The sequence below is a fragment of the Pelobates fuscus genome, chromosome 8, assembly GCF_036172605.1.
Source record: "Pelobates fuscus isolate aPelFus1 chromosome 8, aPelFus1.pri, whole genome shotgun sequence".
NCBI classification, from domain to species: domain Eukaryota; kingdom Metazoa; phylum Chordata; class Amphibia; order Anura; family Pelobatidae; genus Pelobates; species Pelobates fuscus.
In genome coordinates this window covers 165,574,087-165,594,358 of record NC_086324.1, presented here as the reverse complement: position 1 = coordinate 165,594,358, position 20,272 = coordinate 165,574,087, and the positions used below count along the sequence as shown (strand labels likewise).

General features: G+C 40.0%; 1 protein-coding gene across 2 annotated transcripts in view; it reads right to left on the bottom strand.

Moving 5' to 3' along the window:
* The window catches only part of AXIN1 (axin 1), a 36,202-nt gene extending 16,371 nt beyond the window's left edge, over positions 1–19,831 (bottom strand). For both annotated transcript variants that reach the window (XM_063430687.1, XM_063430688.1), the window contains exons 1-2: positions 19,663–19,831; positions 13,183–14,145 (exon numbers count right to left, since the gene is read on the bottom strand). In XM_063430687.1, the coding sequence (XP_063286757.1) occupies positions 13,183–14,057 (875 nt within the window). In that variant the 5' untranslated portion in view covers positions 14,058–14,145; positions 19,663–19,831. The remainder of the gene's footprint in view (positions 1–13,182; positions 14,146–19,662) is intronic.
* Between the last annotated feature and the right edge of the window lie 441 nt (positions 19,832–20,272).

Sequence of the window (20,272 nt, the reverse complement as noted above, 5' to 3'; positions counted from 1 at the left end):
CAATAAAAATGTCCAATGTTGTACAAAACTGGCATTACTAACGCTGATGTATAACCTTGACTAACATATTAGGGCAAAACTGAAGGACACCCAGAGCCACAAACATTAAACCATGTGGCAGCTTAAATGGACACTCATTTCCTAAAGTGCTTTATTTATTCATAGTTCTAAAGAACCAATTTATTCCATAGTGCTGTACATTTAATGTAGAACATACAATATACAAAGACCAATACAAACGGTAAACGGGTCTTCCCTGTGAACTGAGATCTAGCCATTGAAGCCCTTTTATACAAAGTGCCTGGTTAGACAGCCAGCGATGTTACAGTCTAAAGGATAAAATGGGGATATGAGACATGATGCTACAGGGTGAATTTTGAAGTGATGGTTAGAGCAAATTAACGGAGAGTTGAGCTACTGGTAACATGTAGAGGGCACAAGAGTGTCATTGAGCAAGATCTCAGACAACTGGAGGAACATGCTATAAATTTAGTAGGAACCTAGGTGGGTGTGAAGATGGTCTTTTTGCAATTAAAATTGGCACTTCTATAAATTAACAAATTGTGCAAATTAGTTGCTGTGTAAAGTGCGCTTATAGGTACAATTAGGTAAAAAAAATAAAAAAAAAGCGGCTACACACTCTAGAGGGTGCTCTCTTACCCCCACTAAGTATAACATACAACCAGAGTGAATTTAGTGTAGTCTGGATATAATATCCAGGCGATACTGTTTACGTGATTGGAGCGCTATAAATTAGCCTTGGTACACCTCCTGGCTGTCAATTAGACAACAGTTCCTGTTAATTCCTGGTTTGGTTAACTGAGAGAAGCTAAACTGAAAAGGCAGCAATTGCCCAGAGCACCTGCCTTGCAAAGACTTCTCATTGAGCTGCATTGGGAAGACTGTGATTGGACAGCCACAGAAAATGTGGGCAGGGTAGAGCTTGCAAAGACAGAAGACATGAGATTTGGAGCTTTGGCAACCGTTTTTTTATATACAAGCCCAATTAATAAATGCATTCATGTTTTATTGTATTTTTGTAATTGGGCAATGGTGTTTCTTTGCTATAAGACATCTGGCACCATAACCACTGTAAAATGCTGTAGTAGCTATGGTGGTTAGAGTGCCCCATTATTTTATAGACTTAATAGTTTTACTAGCCAGAATATAATTACTTAAACACTACTTTAAGCTGATGATTATTTCTTAAGGTCTGCAGGTGAATTCTAAGCAGATGTATAGAAAGATATATACACACACACACACACACACACACACACACACTCTAGTAGATGGGATGTCTTTAGCTGTGTGTAATGATATATTGTATCTGCAGCCTTCAGGTTGGTTTTCTTTATGGCTAGACTCATGGCGTTGTGAAACGGCTTAATCTATTCATTTACTGTTTTTTCAGCTAGTTCAATGTTTTGGCAAAATATTCTCTATGAAGCTAAATTTAAATTGGCACAATTTAAAAATCATAAAAATGATATGTACTTTTTATAGCAACAGACATGTTTTGCATTATAAAAATTAAAAGCAGTGAGCGCTGGAGTGGATATAAAGATACATTATATACATACAGGAGGAGGTTTTTTCTTCAAGGTAAGTTAGGATGGTTAACATCAGTTGAAAAAGCTCAGCAATAGTTAACTTTGTAAAATTTACTGAGTGCAGAAATGCTGTATATAAAGGGGAAACGTCTCTTCATTGGCGCATTACTTGACTTTTGAAGCAGAGATCAAAAACAGCTTAGCAGCAAAGTCTATAAAAATAAAATCCTTCAGCAGCTGTTCTTGAGATGGTGTATTACCGTAACTAGACCTGATGTCGATCCCCCCACCCCAAGAAAATGATTGTGACATTCCACTGTTTTCCTCACACCAGGTCACCATAGCAATCAAAACGGCTGCTCTCAGCCAGCCTGGAGAAAGAACGGACACATCTTTATACAAACAGAGCCACATACGTAAACATCAGTAAGAAAGAGCCAATCTCTGAATTATAATTCCCCAAATTACAATTTTCCACAACGATACCAATTTACAGCTACACTTCTATAATGTATGTAACTGGAGGGGTATTCAAATACTTTACTTGCAACCATTAGCCACGTACAACCACTATAAGATGACTTCAAAAACACGGTAAGTCCGTGGACAAGGTTCATGAGAGTTGGGATATTTTATTACCTCAAACTTAAAGTGGCACAGTCATTCATAGTCTCTTTCCACTATTTCTTTATTTTATGTTTTTTAATTATACGTAACAAAATAAGGACAGCTTGTAGTCATGGGGAGCGTGATCTTTGGCAATAGGCAGCGCTTAAGCAAAGTTCCATTCAAGTTGCTGAGCCAGTTTTCACACAAACCATTAGTCCACAGATTCCCACAAAAAAGCACACTTCATGGATAGAAGAGAATAAAATGGAGGCTCTCAGGTTTTAAGATGAAGTGCTAAGAAAAAACATAGAATTTACCAAATAAAAAGGCAAAGGACAAGGAAAGGATTATAAATCATGATAGAAGGAGCATAAGGAAAAGTGAAAGAAAAAAAACCCACATGACTGCCACTTTAAGGTGTTTTTGAGAAACTTGTTCTAAAAGAATGGGTCACTAAGCTCATTTTCCAATTAAAGAAAGTGTAGCCAAGCAAATGTCAGGTAAGTAATCTGGACACTGACACAAAAGGGTTAAAGACACATGCTTTAGAATTAAGGGAAAAATACATGATGCAACTAGGCAGTAAACAGATTCATTTGCCGATATTTAGCTTTAAGCCTTTACTACAACGTTGTGTTAGGATGCCAATACTGCAAAGAGCTCAGGAAATCATTAATCTAATGCTGAGTGCTGCCTATATCATACTAACACGAATCTGAGGGAAGCATCTCAGGTGCCTATTGGAAGCAAGGTGCATGGGAAATAATTGAGTGCATGATTGTTAGGGTTGCATAAATAAGGTTAAGTGCTGCACACGCGGGAGGCCTTTAGCAGTGTTTATTCTGTCAGGTTGCTCAAAAAGGTTGACTGGAAGGTAAGAAAGCCCCACAGGGAACCCCTCAGAGGTCTGCCCCCCAAGTTCATTTCTCCCCTTCCCAGCAGCAGCCATTAGTCACACTGTGAATGTCAAATGTTTGAACACATACTGGAATATCTGAGATGGAAATTCGTGGTAGGGAGAGGAAAAAAAAAAAAAAAAAGACTGGTATTCCAGCAGTATGTACAATAAGTTTGACAGTAACAAAATCACAAAATAGAATATCAGATTGAAAAAGGTTACATTACCAAAAAACAACAAAAAACCTACATACATTTAGCAAAAGGGTTCATATATAAACACAAAAAACACAAAAAAAAAAAAACTTGACAGCACAATTAGTATCAATAATACAAATCAAAATACATGTATACTAAGACAGAGGCCAATGTAGCTCTAAATCCTGTACTGTTAAATGCACAGACACATTAATATTTTTTTTAATTATTATTATATTCTTTAGACTAAGTTCTTTTGAGCAGATCCCTCACCACCTTCTGTCCCTGAACATCCATCAATCCGATCTTGTTGCAAATATTAGTCCACCTTATGTATAGCTTTGCAGAATCTGCTGGTGCTTTATAAATCAAAGTAATAAAGTGGATAATCTGAGCACCAAAACAACTTTAGCTTTGTTGAAGAGCATTGTGTTAAGAGTGTGTGCTCTTCTTTTGACAATAAGTACAAATTTCAATAGAATTTGGCACTTTTATAAATTAACTTGGTTACATCATCCAGGCCATCAGTCAGGCAACCGATCCTGTTGCTTCCTGGTTGTTTAGTTCAGTGAAGCTAAACTCAAGAGGCAGCAATTCCACAAAGCACCTGTCTTGCAAAGATGTCTCACTGAGCTGCATTGGAAAGTCTGTGATTGGACAGTTACAGGAAGTCTAGGCAGAGTTATAAGGGGAGGGATTACAAAGGCTACAGACAAGAGATCTGCAGCTTTTACAAGCTGTTTATATATAATTAGATATTGTTTCATTGTGGAGTATATCTAATACGCTTTCGGTGTTCTTGTTTCCTGCATTAAAGAACCACTATAGGCACCCAGCTCAATGAAGTGGTCTGGGTGCCAGGTCTATCTAGGATAAACCCTGCCTGCTGTAAACATAGCAGAATGGTTCTTATCTGCCGTCACATGCTATGTTTCCGAGAAAATACTATGTTTACATATGGGTTAATTCAGCCTCTAGTGGCTGTCTCATTGACAGCCGCTAGAGGCGCTTCCCACTGTGATTTTCAGTGATTGAGAATGCTTTCCTATGGACTGGCTGAATGCGCGTGCAGCCGATGACGACCGGCGCTGGAGAAAGGTGAGTGTTTAACCCTCCGCCTTCAGCCCGGCGGGAGGGGGCCCTGAGGGTGGGGGCACCCTCAGGGCACTATAGTGCCAGGAAAACACGTTTGTTTTCCTGGCACTATAGTGGTCCTTTAATCACACACAGGATGTTCCTGCAGACTCCAGCAGGCTATTAACAATACAGGAGAAGTTAAAATATTAGATCTCACTTTCAGGAATGGAAATACTGTGTAGGTCACATGCAAGGGAGGTGCGTCTAGGGATGAATAAACAAAGCAATTTAACTCCTAAATTGCAGAGTATCAAGCAGACTGCAGGGGCATGATCTATACATAAAAACACTCAAGCTAAAAGTTGTTTTGGTGCTTAGAGTGTCCCTACAAGCCTGTCAGTCATATAACTGTCTAAGATTTTGGAAATCAGAGAGAGAAAAAAAACTATAAAAAACATGTTCCAACATAGATAAAGTTCCCAAGAGTGTTATAGCTATTGAAATCACTGTATACAAAGTAAAACACTTACCAAATAAGCTTAAAGTCTGGCTAGGCAAGTCACCTATACTTGCCCATATTGGAGGGCATGCTTATTTTTATATACATTTGGTTGTAAGGTGCCCATTTGTCTCTCTCCCTGCATCTAAGTAGGCTATGTAATTGTGTGACATTTGAAGTGCTCCATACTTTATTAATATATTCATTTAAATTAGTCCACGCGTTACTCTGATGAATTTGAAAGCAGCTTTACAAAGACAGCATAGAATCAGAAATAAAACAGATCTTTAATGTACAGAGTAAACAGGGGGCACAAGGTTTGTTCGATGGCGTCTAGCCAAATGGAAAATCAGCAAGTTGGGATTTCAGCAGGTACGGTTTCCAGGAAAATCAGGTCAGCTGATTGTTTAAACACGATTTCCACAGTATCGACAGCTTCAAAGATTTACTCAAAAGTTAAAACAAGTTAGGAGATTTTTTCCATAATGATTGAAATTTTCCAATTTGTGCAGGGAACTGCAATAATTACAACGGAATAGGAAAGCTCTGCTAATGTCGGAGTTGACTCTGCAAAAACTGTTACAGGACATGAGATTCAACATATATAACCAATTAATTGATCCACTGACACGTCACTAAAATAAAACGATCGGTGGCTGATTTGACGCATTGAATTGGCCAGCACAAAGTAACAACGGGATGTGAAATCACAATTATCTGAACTATAGATTGGTAAACATTTGTATCAGACAATGTCAAAAAGATGAACAAATTGCTTATTTGTAATATGCAGGAAAGCTATTTACTTCTGTTTTGGAGCCTTTTTAGTTTGTTTTAGGGGATGACATGTGGTACAGCCAGATCTCCCCTAATTGGACCATGCAGTTGGTGATCTCTGCATCATAAAAATTAAAAAGGACGCTTCTTACAGTTTACTGATTGGGACACAAGAGAAGAACCACAGGCTGCGCAGTGGAGGATAGACAAGATAGTTTTATTGTGGAACGCAGACACAAGGATACAACGTTTTGGCCGTTAGGCTGTAATCATGTATGGATCCAACTGGCAAACTGGATCACAGGCCAGACCAATAAGATGGTAAATAGCTACCTGGACACCATGTAGTATGGATTCCAGATAGCATTTGTGGGAATAGGAGATTTCCGATGTCTTCAAAAACAAAGATATATATACACATGTGTTCCAAAGGAACACTGCCTAAATGCTTCTGTTCGTGGAATGTTTAATAAGGAGCCTTCCGAAAAGCAAAATTTTCCCCACCACAGCTTAAGTATCTGCACAAGTATTGCTAAATGCAAAGCAAAACTAGCCGAATAATGCAAGCTGCACTATAATGGCAGAGCGGGCAACAACTGCAGGTAGTTGGCAGCTTACGATCAGCCATTTAAACTTTCGAGACCTGAAAGGGACTGTCATGAAACAATATATGCCACATATTGCTCACTCCTGAGGAACTACAAGAGTTAACGTGTTTAGAGTCATTAAAGGAAATAAAGCCGAAAGCTTGCTGCATAGAGAAACATTCCTCGTGGAGAGTTGCGGAGGTTGGCTTACATTTTTTCCATTAATAAATGGAAGAAGAAAAGAAAAACATAAGGTGACGACTGAATTCTCAAGCACCTGTTATTTCTTGTTATAAAAAGACATGCACATTTAATGCTGCTCTCAAACATACTTTCTATGCTTTGGTGTAAAACACATCTTGCTGTGACTTTATAGACTGATTTTTACCTTTTGCAATAGCCAAGGTGGGGGAATTGACCACACAAACACTCGCAAAGAATACAACAACATTTAGCTGGAACACTCATCTGAATTTATAACGGATTGTGCAATGCAAAATTCTGCAGAAATATAACTGAATAATGTTATACAAAAATACACTTTTATACCATCCATCTAAGCCTGGTGGACTCCAGGTAAAAATCAAACATGCTTAAAAAAAAAACAGAACGCTCAGCCTTTTACTGATAGAAATCCCTGCTGAGAGCTAGTAGGTCATGAGAAAGCACAACTCCATCTAATTGTAATTTGAGGGCTTTGGTTTAATGCAGGGGAAACGTTGGGTAAACCGCATAACTGATGTGGGATCTGGTGCCATAGACCCAGGTACCATATTCACTCCAAGTGATGTGGTTATGGAGCCCTGTATCTCTATAAAGGGGTACTCTAAGCATCATAACCATGACAGCCCATTGCAGTGGTTAACCCCTTAAGGACCGGACTTTTTTTGCGATGTTGTACATTTGCGACCAGGCATCTTTTTGACACTTTTGTGGTGGTTGTGTTTAGCTGTAATTTTCCGCTCTCTCATTTACTGTTCCCATACAAATTATATATATTTTTTTCAGGACAAACGGGGCTTTCTTTACATACCATTATTTATATAATCTCATGTAATTTAATTTTGAAAAAATATGATGAAAAATTGAAAAAAATACATGTTTTTTGACTTTTGTGTAAAAAAATCTTTTACTCATCTACAAAAGCGAATGAAAAAAACTGCTAAATAGATTCAAAATTTTGTCCTGAGTTTAAAAATACCCAGTGTTTACATGCTTTTTGCATGTTATAGGGCTATAGGTACAAGTAGGATATTGAGGTTTCAAAACCTATATTTTTAAAATGTATCAATAGTGACATTGTAACACTATTATCTGTCATAAATCGCTGAATAACACCCCACATGTACATATTTTTTTTAAAGTAGACAACCCAGGGTATTCAATATGGGGTATGTCCAGACTTTTTTAGTAGCCACTTAGTCGCAAACACTGGCCAAAGTTAGCGTTCATATTTGTTTGTGTGTGAAAAAAGTAAAAAACTAAATTGAACGCTAATTTTGGCCAGTGTTTGTGACTAAGTGGTTACTAAAAAAGACTGGACATACCCCATTTGCAATACCTTGGGTTGTCTACTTTTGCAAATGGTATGCCATCATGGGGGTAATTCTCATTCCTGGGCTACCATACGCTCTCAAAGGCAACGTAACCAACCTGGCCATTTTCAATGTAAAAATATGACCCATGGGGGGTACTGTTATACTCAGGAGACTTTGCTGAACACAAATATTAGTGTTTCAAAACTGGAAAATGTATCACAACAATTATATCATCAGTAAAAGTGCTGTTTGTGTGTGAAAAATGCAAAAAAGTCACTTTCACTGACAATATCATCGCTGTGATATGTTTTACTGTTTTGAATCACTAATATTTGTGTTCAGCGAAGTCTCCCGAGTAAAACAGTACCCCCCATGTACAGGTTTTAGGGTGTCGTAGAACGTTACAGGGTAAAATACAGTGATAGCAAATTAAATTCTCTGGACTTTCGGCCTGGGTTGGCAGGCAGGTCCCTTAAATTGCAATCAATAAAATAACTTAATTATGTAAAAATATTACATAAATACGCACGTAGAATTTAAATATATATGCATATTTATATATTTGAAGTCTACGTGTATATTTATATAATTATTTATGTAATTTTGTATATGGACATATGAATAGTTCGTATTCTTTTTTTTTATTTATATATACATAGATATATATACAATTTCATTCTAAGTGTATTTTGATATAAATATATATATATTAATATCAAAATACAGTTAGAATAAAATTCCGTATAGATATATAATTTTTTTTAAAATTTTTATTATTATTTTTAATTTTTTTAGTTTAATTTAAATTACTTATTATTTGTAGTTTATAATAATATATACACAATATATATATAGTTATTATATATATTATATATATGCACGTGTGTAATTTAATTATAAGTGTATTTTTATATTAATATATGTACATATTAATATAAAAATACACTTAGTATGACATTATATATATGATATTTAGACGTATATTATATATATATATATATATATATAATATACGTCTATATATCATATATATATATATATATATATATATATATATATATACACACACATATATAATTATTATTTTTATTTATTAACTTTAAACTTAATTTTTTTTATGATTTTACACTAAGCAGGGAGACTGCCTGTCAGCACAGACAGTCCCCCTGCAGGCAGAGACATGGACACCTATTGTGACCATGTGGTCGCCCTGTTGGGCGATCACATGGCCACAGGGGTCCTAATCCGCCATGGGGAGACTGTCTGGGCTGCAGGCAGTCTCCCCACAACGGGAGCACCGCCGATCGCCGCCGGGGGAACGACGGCGATCGGGTAAGTACATTGGACCGTTAGGACGGTTCAGGACCGTCCTCGGTCGGCAATGCAAAAATGCCGATGACGGTCCTGAACCGTCCTCAGTCCTTAAGGGGTTAAGATGAGGACTACAATGCGCGTTGCTAGGTAATAAGTCCAGTCAGGCGTCGGGTCTACTCTAAAACAAGGGTAACATCATTGAGAACTTTAGAAGAACTGCAGAAGCCGGATACCGATTCTGCCACTCATTCATTGGCTGAGATCTTCAGCTGATCACTCTCAGCCAATGACTGAGGGACTGTGTATAGCTATAAACACAGAATTCTTGTTCCGGACTGGATATGGACAACCCAATGACTATACCGTAAGTGAAGGAAACCTCTGGAGGCAGAGCAGTTAAACTCAGTATGTGAAGCATTTCAAATGCACAATTTGACTACAGGCAACATGACCTCTACAAATCACTGAAGTGGTCATGGAGCTTGGAGTAATTCTTTAAGCAATACTTCCCTCTTCTCCAGTGAGGTCTGTAAAAGCGGTATATAAGATGAGGTGATGTAAAAAAATAAATTTTATAACAGTAGATAGTAAAATTTATTATGAATGTACAAGTTGGCACACGAAATGCATGAGAAGATTTGAAACTTGGCCCAGTCTGTGGAACGAACGCATCACAGTTTAGCCTTTTTTGTCTGGGTAATAGTAAATACATTGTTAAACACAGGTCTGCACACACCAAACAAGCCATAAGACTTGTTACTACTGCAAGGGATTATGGGTGGGCATATTCAACAAAGAACCACCTTTTTGCCTCATTTATTCATTTTTATACATTGATTCCTTGCACCATATATCTGCTGTATACAACCGCTTTTAAGCGCAACTCAGGAAGAGGATCAAAGACAGATAACCACTCAACGACAGCTGTTTCGTTAGTAATGCAACTCATCAACATGAGGCTAGTTTGGGTAATATATAGACTTTAGGCTAGGGATGGGCATATGGTAAATCCCCACATGTTGTAGAGCAGGGGTCCCCAAAAGGTAGCTCCCCAGAAGTTGTAGAACCACAACTCCCATGATTCTTTGCATACCTTTAAAATGCCTTTAGAATGACAAAACATCATGGAAGTGGTGGTTTTTAAAAAAAATCTGGGGACCTACCTTTTGGGCACCCCTGTTGTAGAATGTCAAGTTCCTAACGCTTTGTCATTCTATAGGCAGCAAGCGGATAGTTCATTTTCCTGCACCTTAAAAGGTTGCTCCCAGCAAAATGAGCACTTCAGACACCATGACCACTTAAAATCACTGAAGTCTCGATGTGCAGTGTTTCGAAATGAAAACGCTGCGAATACAGAGTTTAAGCCTTCTATTGCCAGTCCTCTAACTCAACATCTAGCAGCGTCATTATCCAGCCCAGAATAAGAGATACAGAAAGACTAATACTAATTCTATGCATAATGGACGTCTGATGTTAACACGCATAGCATGTATAGTATCCTCCCCCACCTCACACCCCTGGCAGCTAAGAGTAGTGTTTGGCTTGGCTGAGAACTTGGCATGAGCTCTGGAATGGAGGTACGCGAGATTATATATTATTATTATTATTATTGTTATATTAAACTGTGGAAACAATCATTGGAAGGGTTACTCTAAACAAATCCAATGTTTTCTTAACAAACTGGTTTATGATTGGAGTAACCATTTAAGCATCTCACCACCATATAGACAATGTTGGAGTTAAACCAGGACTACAAAATCATTTAGCACTTGCCTAAAAAAGTATTATGATACCATAGCAAATAAACACAGATATACCAAGGTGAATATGAGAATAAGTAACGCAGGAGATAAGGTAGCAATTAAAAGATTACAAGGTGGTAAACCAAACATTTGTTATATATGGTACTTTATAGATTAAATATATAACATTTATTTCCCTTGTGAAAGAAAAGAAAAACAAATGCTCACTTTTACAGAAGCAGTCGCTAAATCCAAATGTTATAATCCAGGCTGGCTGTTTCAGAAATTTATGAAGGGACACTCCAACTACCATAAAAATCCAGGAATCTTCTATATGTAATGGTGCAAGGGCTTCTCGGCCCCCATTCACTATGCTGCTTACAGATTAAACTATTGGATAATGGGATACCGATTAATGTTCCTCTTCTCCAAACAAAGCATAATTAAAAGAGGTCATCTCCCCCCAGGAGAAAGGGCTTCGCTCAGTCAGAATTTGGGACCTAAACGACACAACGGAGGACTGGGAACCGTTCACCGCAGCTCAGTGGAAGGCAATGCTTGCCAAGCTCTACACAAATATTGCAGGGGACATGGCCCACTTTAAGAAAGCCTTGGAGGGCACAACTACAAAGATTGCCCAGTTGGAGGCCTCGCACAGTACTCATGGAACAAATAATCGAGGAACTCCAGCAGCCAAAGCTGCGGGCCAAAAGTAGAGTGGATGCCTTGGGAGGATCCACGAAGAAGGTACAACCTAAAGATGTGTACTTGAGTCGCTGGGGATAGTAGACATACCTGGCTTTCTCTGGCAATTATTCACAGCCTTCCTACCACTTAAACACATAAAAGCATTAAAACTAGACGGCATGTTTTGCATACCTAAACCAGTAGGTGTGCCGCCGACAGCAGCTCCGGACCTCAATGTCCAGTTCCAATCACTACAACACAAGGCCCTACTCCAGGCGGCTGTAAAGGGGAAGACCCTAATCTGGTTTGAGGAATCCACTTTGCTGCTCATTAACCTAGCGCCGGTCATTGAGACCTTTATTACAGATACTGCAGGTCAAAAAAATTCTGTATCGTTGAGGGTTAGCCCTCTTAGTTTTTAGCTCTATTCGTTCTTTAACACTGGCACACCAGTCAGGTCAATTTGTTCATATGTTAACGCACTTCTTAGCTAATGCTCATGATTGTGACCTAGTCACCTTTATCATTTGTGTTGGTCCCCCACTTTTTTTGTTAGTGAAGAGAGACCACGGTTACGTTACACTACACTCATACATTTGGATACTGCATTTCAATGGTATTTCTTTTTAAACTGATCTCTATCATGTGTTTTCATTTTACTAAACAAATAAAAAAAAAGTACAGCTTAACTTGACTACAAGTCTTATCATATATTTTATTAAATGTCATTGTTAAGCTTGTGTTTAACACTGAACTACCAAAAAAAAAAGTTTTAATTAAATAAATTTAAAAAAATAAATAATTATTATTATTATTATTTTTTAAGGTCATCTCCAGTCTGGGGTTGTCCGTTGAAAAATGAAATGAGGGGGGGGAAGCAACACAAAAAAAAAAAAAACACTACTCATCAATTTGTGGCACAAGAAAAATAACAAGAGATGTCTCCTGAAATTTAACATTGGTTTTACTCGCAGTAAATATGCAATGAATTTGTATGAATCTTTAGTTAAATTACTTACAGGACAAAGAAATAACATACACAGCATGTACAATTATATGAATATATGTAAGAGAGCCAGACTTCTCCTCCCACTTGTTCCTGTTTATGCTACTCTTGCTCTCTAGCCAATCACGAGGGGTGTAGTATGTCGTCCGCACTTACTCCCACGTGTACCCTGAATTCACCATTGACCAAGTACATTCAGACATCGTACTATTTCATAGACATAATACAATGTTCCCTCAAGACTGAGTAATCCATCCTCAATACATTCTCATAATAACACGGGAACTGGCAAAGGCAGAAGGGCGAGACTTTGATAAGGCCAGGGACTAATGAAAGTATTTAGAAAATTGGGCAGACTAGATGGGCCGAATGGTTCTTATCTGCCGTCACATTCTATGTTTCTATGTGACAGCAAAAACTTGTAAAAAGGAATATAGCCTTTTATTTAACGTAGGGTATAAAACTTACTTTATCTTGTAAATAAAAATAGTTTTCAATAAAAGTATACGAGTTTCTTTAAGATACTTGATTTACTATTTCTGCCACCTTAAAGTTTGCCAGAGCTCCCTGGCACGGTTCCTAGTATGTGAAATTGTGCTACAATCCCCAAAAGAGCACTGATTTTAAAACAGGCCCCATCAACGCTTTGAAAGCCAGACACAATGCTCTGGATACTGAGGAGTTTACATCACACATACCTGAATTCAAGAGAGTCGCTCAACCTTCTGGTGGGCGCTATACAATGTGATGCAGCTTCAAGAATGAGCCTCTTGTTAATCCTGTTTGAAGAAGAGTCTCGCTCTCCTTCATCTGCAATGCCTGGGTCACACTTCCACTCCTCATCTTCATTCAGGGTAGGCAAATATCCAGAAGGACCTTTACCCGTCCCAGATCCCGAGCTGTGGTCACTATAAATCTTAGGACTCTCTCCATCTACAGTAGTGTATTCTAAATATATGTCTGATTTAAGGAATATAGGGTAAGTGTTGTCCTCCATCATTGACTGAATTTCTGTTTGGGCCTGGTCAAACATTACTGAGTCTATCTGTTGCCTCAAGACACAATCTTTTATGAAGCTTTTAGTTGCTGGTTTGATTTGCCGTGACACAATGCCATTGCTGTCAAGAATGTATTTTTTATAGATCGCCTTTGCCAGTTTTAGCCTCTTTTCCACTTTGGAGTCACTGGGTTCCAGCTTTCTAAAGCCGCTGCAAGCAAACCAGAAATCAAGAAGATCTGCACAATTTTCTTGCTGCAAAAAAGTTCTGAACAAGTTAATTCCATCCTGATCGTCCAGCAGAGAGTGCAAGGATTCTGCCCACTTTAAATATGGAGGCGTAGGCGAAGCACTGCCTTCCGGCTCATAGCCCAAATCAAGGTCTGGCCGCCTTGGAGTGGCCGTGGAGGTCTCATTTTTGATCCCATCGCTTTTTGCTGAGTAGTAACTGTGATTGAACGGTTTAGGGTCTGCTGTAATCAGTTCCCCTTCCTCGCCAGGAACAGGTGGTCTTGGTGCGTCTTCAGTAAAGCTTCCCCCCAAGTCCAAAGGGAAACCTTTCCCCTGGACACTCATTTTGATGGTGTCCGCTTACACAGTGATAATTAATCCTCCAATTTATCTCTGCATTGTTTAAAGAAGGTGCTGGATAAAAGTTTGCTTCCTGTAAAATAAAATAGTATATTAATTAACATTCCATTCTACATACCAACTCTGCAAGTTGCTAAACTACGATAAAACCATTACATGCACCTTTTTAAATACCATTTTAATTTGTAGTAATACAAAACATCCTTGCATCAAACATTTACAGAATGCACAACACATTAATGGCTTACTACAAAAACAGAGCAGAAACATTAATGGAGACCTGTGAGGCTTTTAATCAAAAACTATTTGTAGAGATCAAGTTAAAAACCTTAGCAAAACGAAAGACCCATCCTATGTGACAGTTCAGAAGATAAACATAAAATTGACTTTCTATAGTCCAGTAAAGAAGACAGCTGAAATAAAAGGAACCAAAGAAACACATAAAAGGACAAAGGCATGGTTAAACATGTATGACATTTCCCTCTAGCCTTAAACTATCCCTGTTCACAGACAACTAAAAAACGCATCCTTTTTAAGCAATAGCAATATATACATTTGCACCTGTAAATGCTTTAATGCCTTGACCAACAACATCTCACTGCCTGCATGCCTGCCACAGCAGCCTATCCCTCCGTAACATGGCACATTCTGTCAGGTTACAGAAAACATGTTTGCAAGCTTGTCAGCTACTGAAATGCTTTACATGTTACATGACTTCGTAACCCTATTGAACACAAGCTGATAAATGTGCTGAGAGGTCCAACAGATACAGCCATAACATGATGAGTATGTGGGGCTCATCCTTTAGAGTTTAAAATAAAATATTTAAAACGTTTCCCAAAAAAAGGACAATCCTTTGGATAGTCTGAAAATGCTTATTTTCTCTATATCATCTGCTCGACTTCTGTTAAGAAAAGTTAGATTTACATGAACATGGGTGTCTAGGGACTTGTAAACATCAGGATTTCCCCCCTATGGTCTATAGTTAACAGTCACCACTTGCTCTGTTTACTGTCCACTAGGGGGAAGTTTCCCTAAAAATTCAAAGGTGGAATTCAAAAGGTTTTGCTGGGTCCTATTTGGTTGGGTTTTTTTTAACATCTTTTTCAAATGGAAAAAGCTTCATGGATTTTATTCACTCTAAAATGTTTTAAAAAAAAGATGGCTACCAGCTTTTGTCAGAGTTCTCAGAAACTAGTTCCCTGCACATATTACAGACAAAATGTAACTCCTTCATGACAAAGTGTGAGGCAAAACTCTTTCTGACAGTCCTGGCAGATCAGTCAAGTAGGGTTAAGGTTTGGGAGCTGGGGCACAGTTCATTCAACCATTAATGGAATAAAAGTGATTATTTGTGGAACTGACAAAACGCTTATAAAACCATCTAAAAACTGGCGGACAATGCCCCAAAACAGGATACAAAGCAATGGATGTTGAAACCAAGGGATTGTGCTGGAAATATAAGGATTCTTATTCCTTTAACAAAAAATTTAAAAAAAATTAATGGAACCATACTCTGTTCTAGGGGAGTTACACCAAAGTCTTGCAGAATGCCAAGTTCACTTAGCTGCCCTATTAACTATAAGCAAGTGGATTCCTTTTGACGAGCAGTATTTTTAGATCAGCAAAGGAGAGGGAAAAAAAATATCACAAAGCCAGATACGCAAAGCGCTACCATTCATCTACAAAGATTTATTGCTATGTTGCTCAGTAAAAATAAAAAAAAAGGAACACCGGCTACAATCAAAATGTTCTCTTGCGCCAATAAAGCAATCAGTACTTTGAACTACAATAAACTTGTAAGAGAATAAGATAATAGAGTGATAAAATACTTTCTCGCTCCATGAAGATATTCAAACAACCAGATCAAACGCGTCGCTTAGTTATTACACGAATCAGCCAGATATTTAAAACTGTTTCTCAAAAAGCCTGTACATTTACGACTTATTCAAAAATAAATTCTAACGTCACCACACACACGTACTCGGAGGACTGTAAGGAAATACATTTCAAGAGATGAACGTTTTCAACATGGATATCTTAAAAGATACAGCTACAACATCAATGTACCTTTCTGGTATAATCCATCCACTTGGACACAAAGTAGGTTGGAAATCTGCTGTTCTAGGTAAACATTCTTACAAAATGCAAAAAATATATATATTTTTTTCAGTTGTCACTTATTATATAAAATTATTGCAAAATCTATTTTGATCCTGATCAACATTGCTGAAAATAATAACAAAACTCAAGGATTACAAAGCAAAGAGGTAGATAATTTAGGAAATGTTGACACAGAAAGCAAAACATAAACAGGGACTGTGAAGCAATGCACGTGTAGATGTCAGGATAAGGCAAAGTGGACCCTAAGGGTGGTTCGTCCAATAAGACCTGGCTATTCGAGGATAAAGTTATCAATGCAATGTGCACAGGCTGCTCCGCTAAAGCTCTCCTTTTCCCTTGGTATAGAGATGCAGATCATGGGATTTGAGACTTGCAAATCAAGTTCATCCAGTATTCTGTTTAATGGATATGCTCCATTTAGACATACAATGAGCATCGAGCTGCCAATAACAAAATTTCTAAATTCTCAACGGAGGTCTGCAGCCACTCTCACAATTGACACTTGTACCCTTAGATATACCTCCAGTCTCCCTGCCACACCCTTATAAGTTCTCCCTGTAATATATATATGAAAAAACAGTACCACGTTACATATTTATATAAACAAAAAAATCCAGTCTCCCCTTGCACATTTATAACCTCCCGAGCACATAAAAAGTCCCCATATAAATATTGCCACAGCCCCCTGCATTTTTATGAAAAAAACCTCCACAGCCCCATGCACTTTTAGACATACGTCCAGTCTCCCTATGTGCATTTATAAGCAACCCAGTCCTTATAAATACCTCCAACCCCCTTGTGTACACACACACACACACGTCCTCACAACTCAACGCATGCACCAATATAAATTCTCTCTTCAGCCCCAATTTAGCTAAGCAACCTTACTGCATCTTCCATACCTGTATAGATAACTTCACAGACCCCCCCCCCGTACCTGTATAGATAACTTCACAGCCCCCCTGTACACCTGTATAAATAACTTCACATCCCCCTCCTGCACCTGTATAGATACCCTCACAGCCCCCCCTGCACCTGTATAGATATCCTCACAGCCCCCCCCCGCACCTGTATCGATACCCTCACAGCCCCCCCCCACGCACCTGTATAGATACCCTCACAGAATGCCCTGCACCTGTATAGATAACCTCAGAAGCCCCATCCCTTTATTAAAGCCCCCATATAAATATCCTCACTGGCCCTCTGCCTTTATTAAAGCCCCCTGTAGCTATATAAATAGCCTTACTGCCCCCTTCATAAATTAAATCCCCCCTGTAGCTATATAAATACCCTTACTGCCCCATTCCTTTATTAAAGCCCACTGTAGCTATATAAATACCCTCACTGCCCCATTCCTTTATTAAAGCCCACTGTAGCTATATAAATACCCTCACTGCCCCCTCTACCTGTATAAATACCCTCACTCCCCCTCTTCCTTTATTAAAGCCCCACTGTAGCTATATAAATACCCTCACTGCACCCCTCTACCTGTATAAATACCATCACTGCCCCCTTCCTTTATTAAACCCCCCTGTACCTATATAAATACCCTCACTGTCCCTTCTACCTGTATAAATACCCTCAGAGGACCCCTCTACATGTATAAATACCCTCCCTGCCCCCCTTCCTTTATTAAACCTCCTCTACCTGTATAAATACCCTCCCTCCCCCCTTCCTTTATTAAAGTCCCCTCTACCTGTATAAATACCCTCACTGCCCCCCTTCCTTTATTAAACCCCCTCTACCTGTATAAATACCCTCCCTTCCCCCCTTACTTTATTAAAGTCCCCTCTACCTGTATAAATACCCTCATTGCCCCCTCTACCTGTATAAATACCCTCCCTGCCCCCTTCCTTTATTTAAGTACCCTGTACCTGTATAAATACCCTCACTGCCCCCTCTACCTGTATAAATACCCTCACTGCCCCCTCTACCTGTATAAATACCCTCACTGCCCCCTGTACCTATATAAATACCCTCACTGCCCCCTGTATAAATACCCTCACTGCCCCCTGGAGGCGTTAAGTCGCCCAAATTCATCGGGGCAGGCACCTTTTGGGGCGCATTATTCACCTTGATCTCGTGAGTGCATTATAATCCCAGCACAGTAGCATTTGTTTTACTGTATCACACTATGTGCTCTCTTTTTTTTCTGTTTTAGATTATATACAGCCGTATCTCATTCTCTTTGTATCCATACACTGCCCCCTGTACCTGTATAAATACCCTCACTGCCCCCTGTACCTGTATAAATACCCTCCCTTCCCCTCTTCCTTTATTAAAGTCCCCTCTACCTGTATAAATACCCTCACTGCCCCCTCTACCTGCATAAATACCCTCCCTGCCCCCTTCCTTTATTAAAGCCCCCTGTACCTGTATAAATACCCTCACTGCCCCCTCTACCTGTATAAATACCCTCACTGCCCCCTCTACCTGTATAAATACCCTCACTGCCCCCTCTACCTGTATAAATACCCTCACTGCCCCCTGTACCTATATAAATACCATCACTGCCCCCTGTACCTGTATAAATACCATCACTGCCCCCTGTACCTGTATAAATACCCTCCCTTCCTTTATTATAGTCCCCTCTACCTGTATAAATACCCTCCCTGCCCCCTCTACCTGTATAAATACCCTCCCTGCCCCCTCTACCTGTATAAATACCCTCCCTGCCCCCTCTACCTGTATAAATACCCTCCCTGCCCCCTCTACCTGTATAAATACCCTCCCTGCCCCCTCTACCTGTATAAATACCCTCCCTGCCCCCTCTACCTGTATAAATACCCTCCCTGCCCCCTCTACCTGTATAAATACCCTCCCTGCCCCCTCTACCTGTATAAATACCCTCCCTGCCCCCTCTACCTGTATAAATACCCTCCCTGCCCCCTCTACCTGTATAAATGCCCTCCCTGCCCCCTCTACCTGTATCAATACCCTCCCTGCCCCCTCTACCTGTATAAATACCCTCCCTGCCCCCTCTACCTGTATAAATGCCCTCCCTGCCCCCTCTACCTGTATCAATACCCTCCCTGCCCCCTCTACCTGTATAAATACCCTCCCTGCCCCCTCTACCTGTATAAATACCCTCCCTGCCCCCTCTACCTGTATAAATACCCTCCCTGCCCCCTCTACCTGTATAAATACCCTCCCTGCCCCCTCTACCTATATAAATACCCTCACTGCCCCCTCTACCTGTATAAATACCCTCCCTGCCCCTTTCCTTTATTAAAGCCCCCTGTACCCCCATAGCCCCCGAGCTTGCAGCCAGGCCTGCTCATTATATAACCCAGTACCCATAGCAGAGCCCCCGTTAGTGCCTGGACTCCCTGCCTGTGGCCCCCCCAGCCTGGGCATTGCGGCAGCTCCGAGGCCTGGCATCCCTCTCCAGCCTGGAAAGTTTCCTCCCAGAAGGATGACCCTGGGGGGCCCTGCCGCCAGCCTCCCCCCCCCCGGAGCAGCTCACCTCGGACACAGCCCGGCTCTCCTCCCGGGCCCTCCGCTCCCCAGAGCCCCATCAAGCCTCCCGCGGCAGGCGGTGTGCGGGCAGAGCGGGGGCAGCGCGGTGCGGGCTCCGCTTGGCAGCCATGCCCCGGTCAGCGCCGCTCGGGATCTGCCAGGCTCTGTGTGTGAGCAGAGTGAGCGGCCCGTGCGTGCGCGTCCCCGGCAGCCGTGCGTGCGTGCGTCCGTACGGCAGGGACTGGGGGCGGCGAGAGCGCGCGAGGGAGGGGGCGGGGACTGAGAGGCGCGCGACCCTTCCCGCCATGAGCGCGCGCTGCCTCTAGGCTGAAACTTACTAAACTGAACGCTTTGCTGTTGGTACTACGGGGGAGGGTTTGGGACAAAATACCTAACATGCAAACGTAAAAACACACAAAAAAATAATATATATATACATATATATACACATTATATAATAATAATAATAATAATAATAATAAACAATTATCTAGATTAACAGTTTTACCAGCTGTTTTACCAGCTCAGTTAGTCTGGTATAAAATGTGCCACCATCCCCTTGTCATTTCTCCTCAATAAACTGTTAAATAAATAAAATCCTATTTAAACCATGTAAA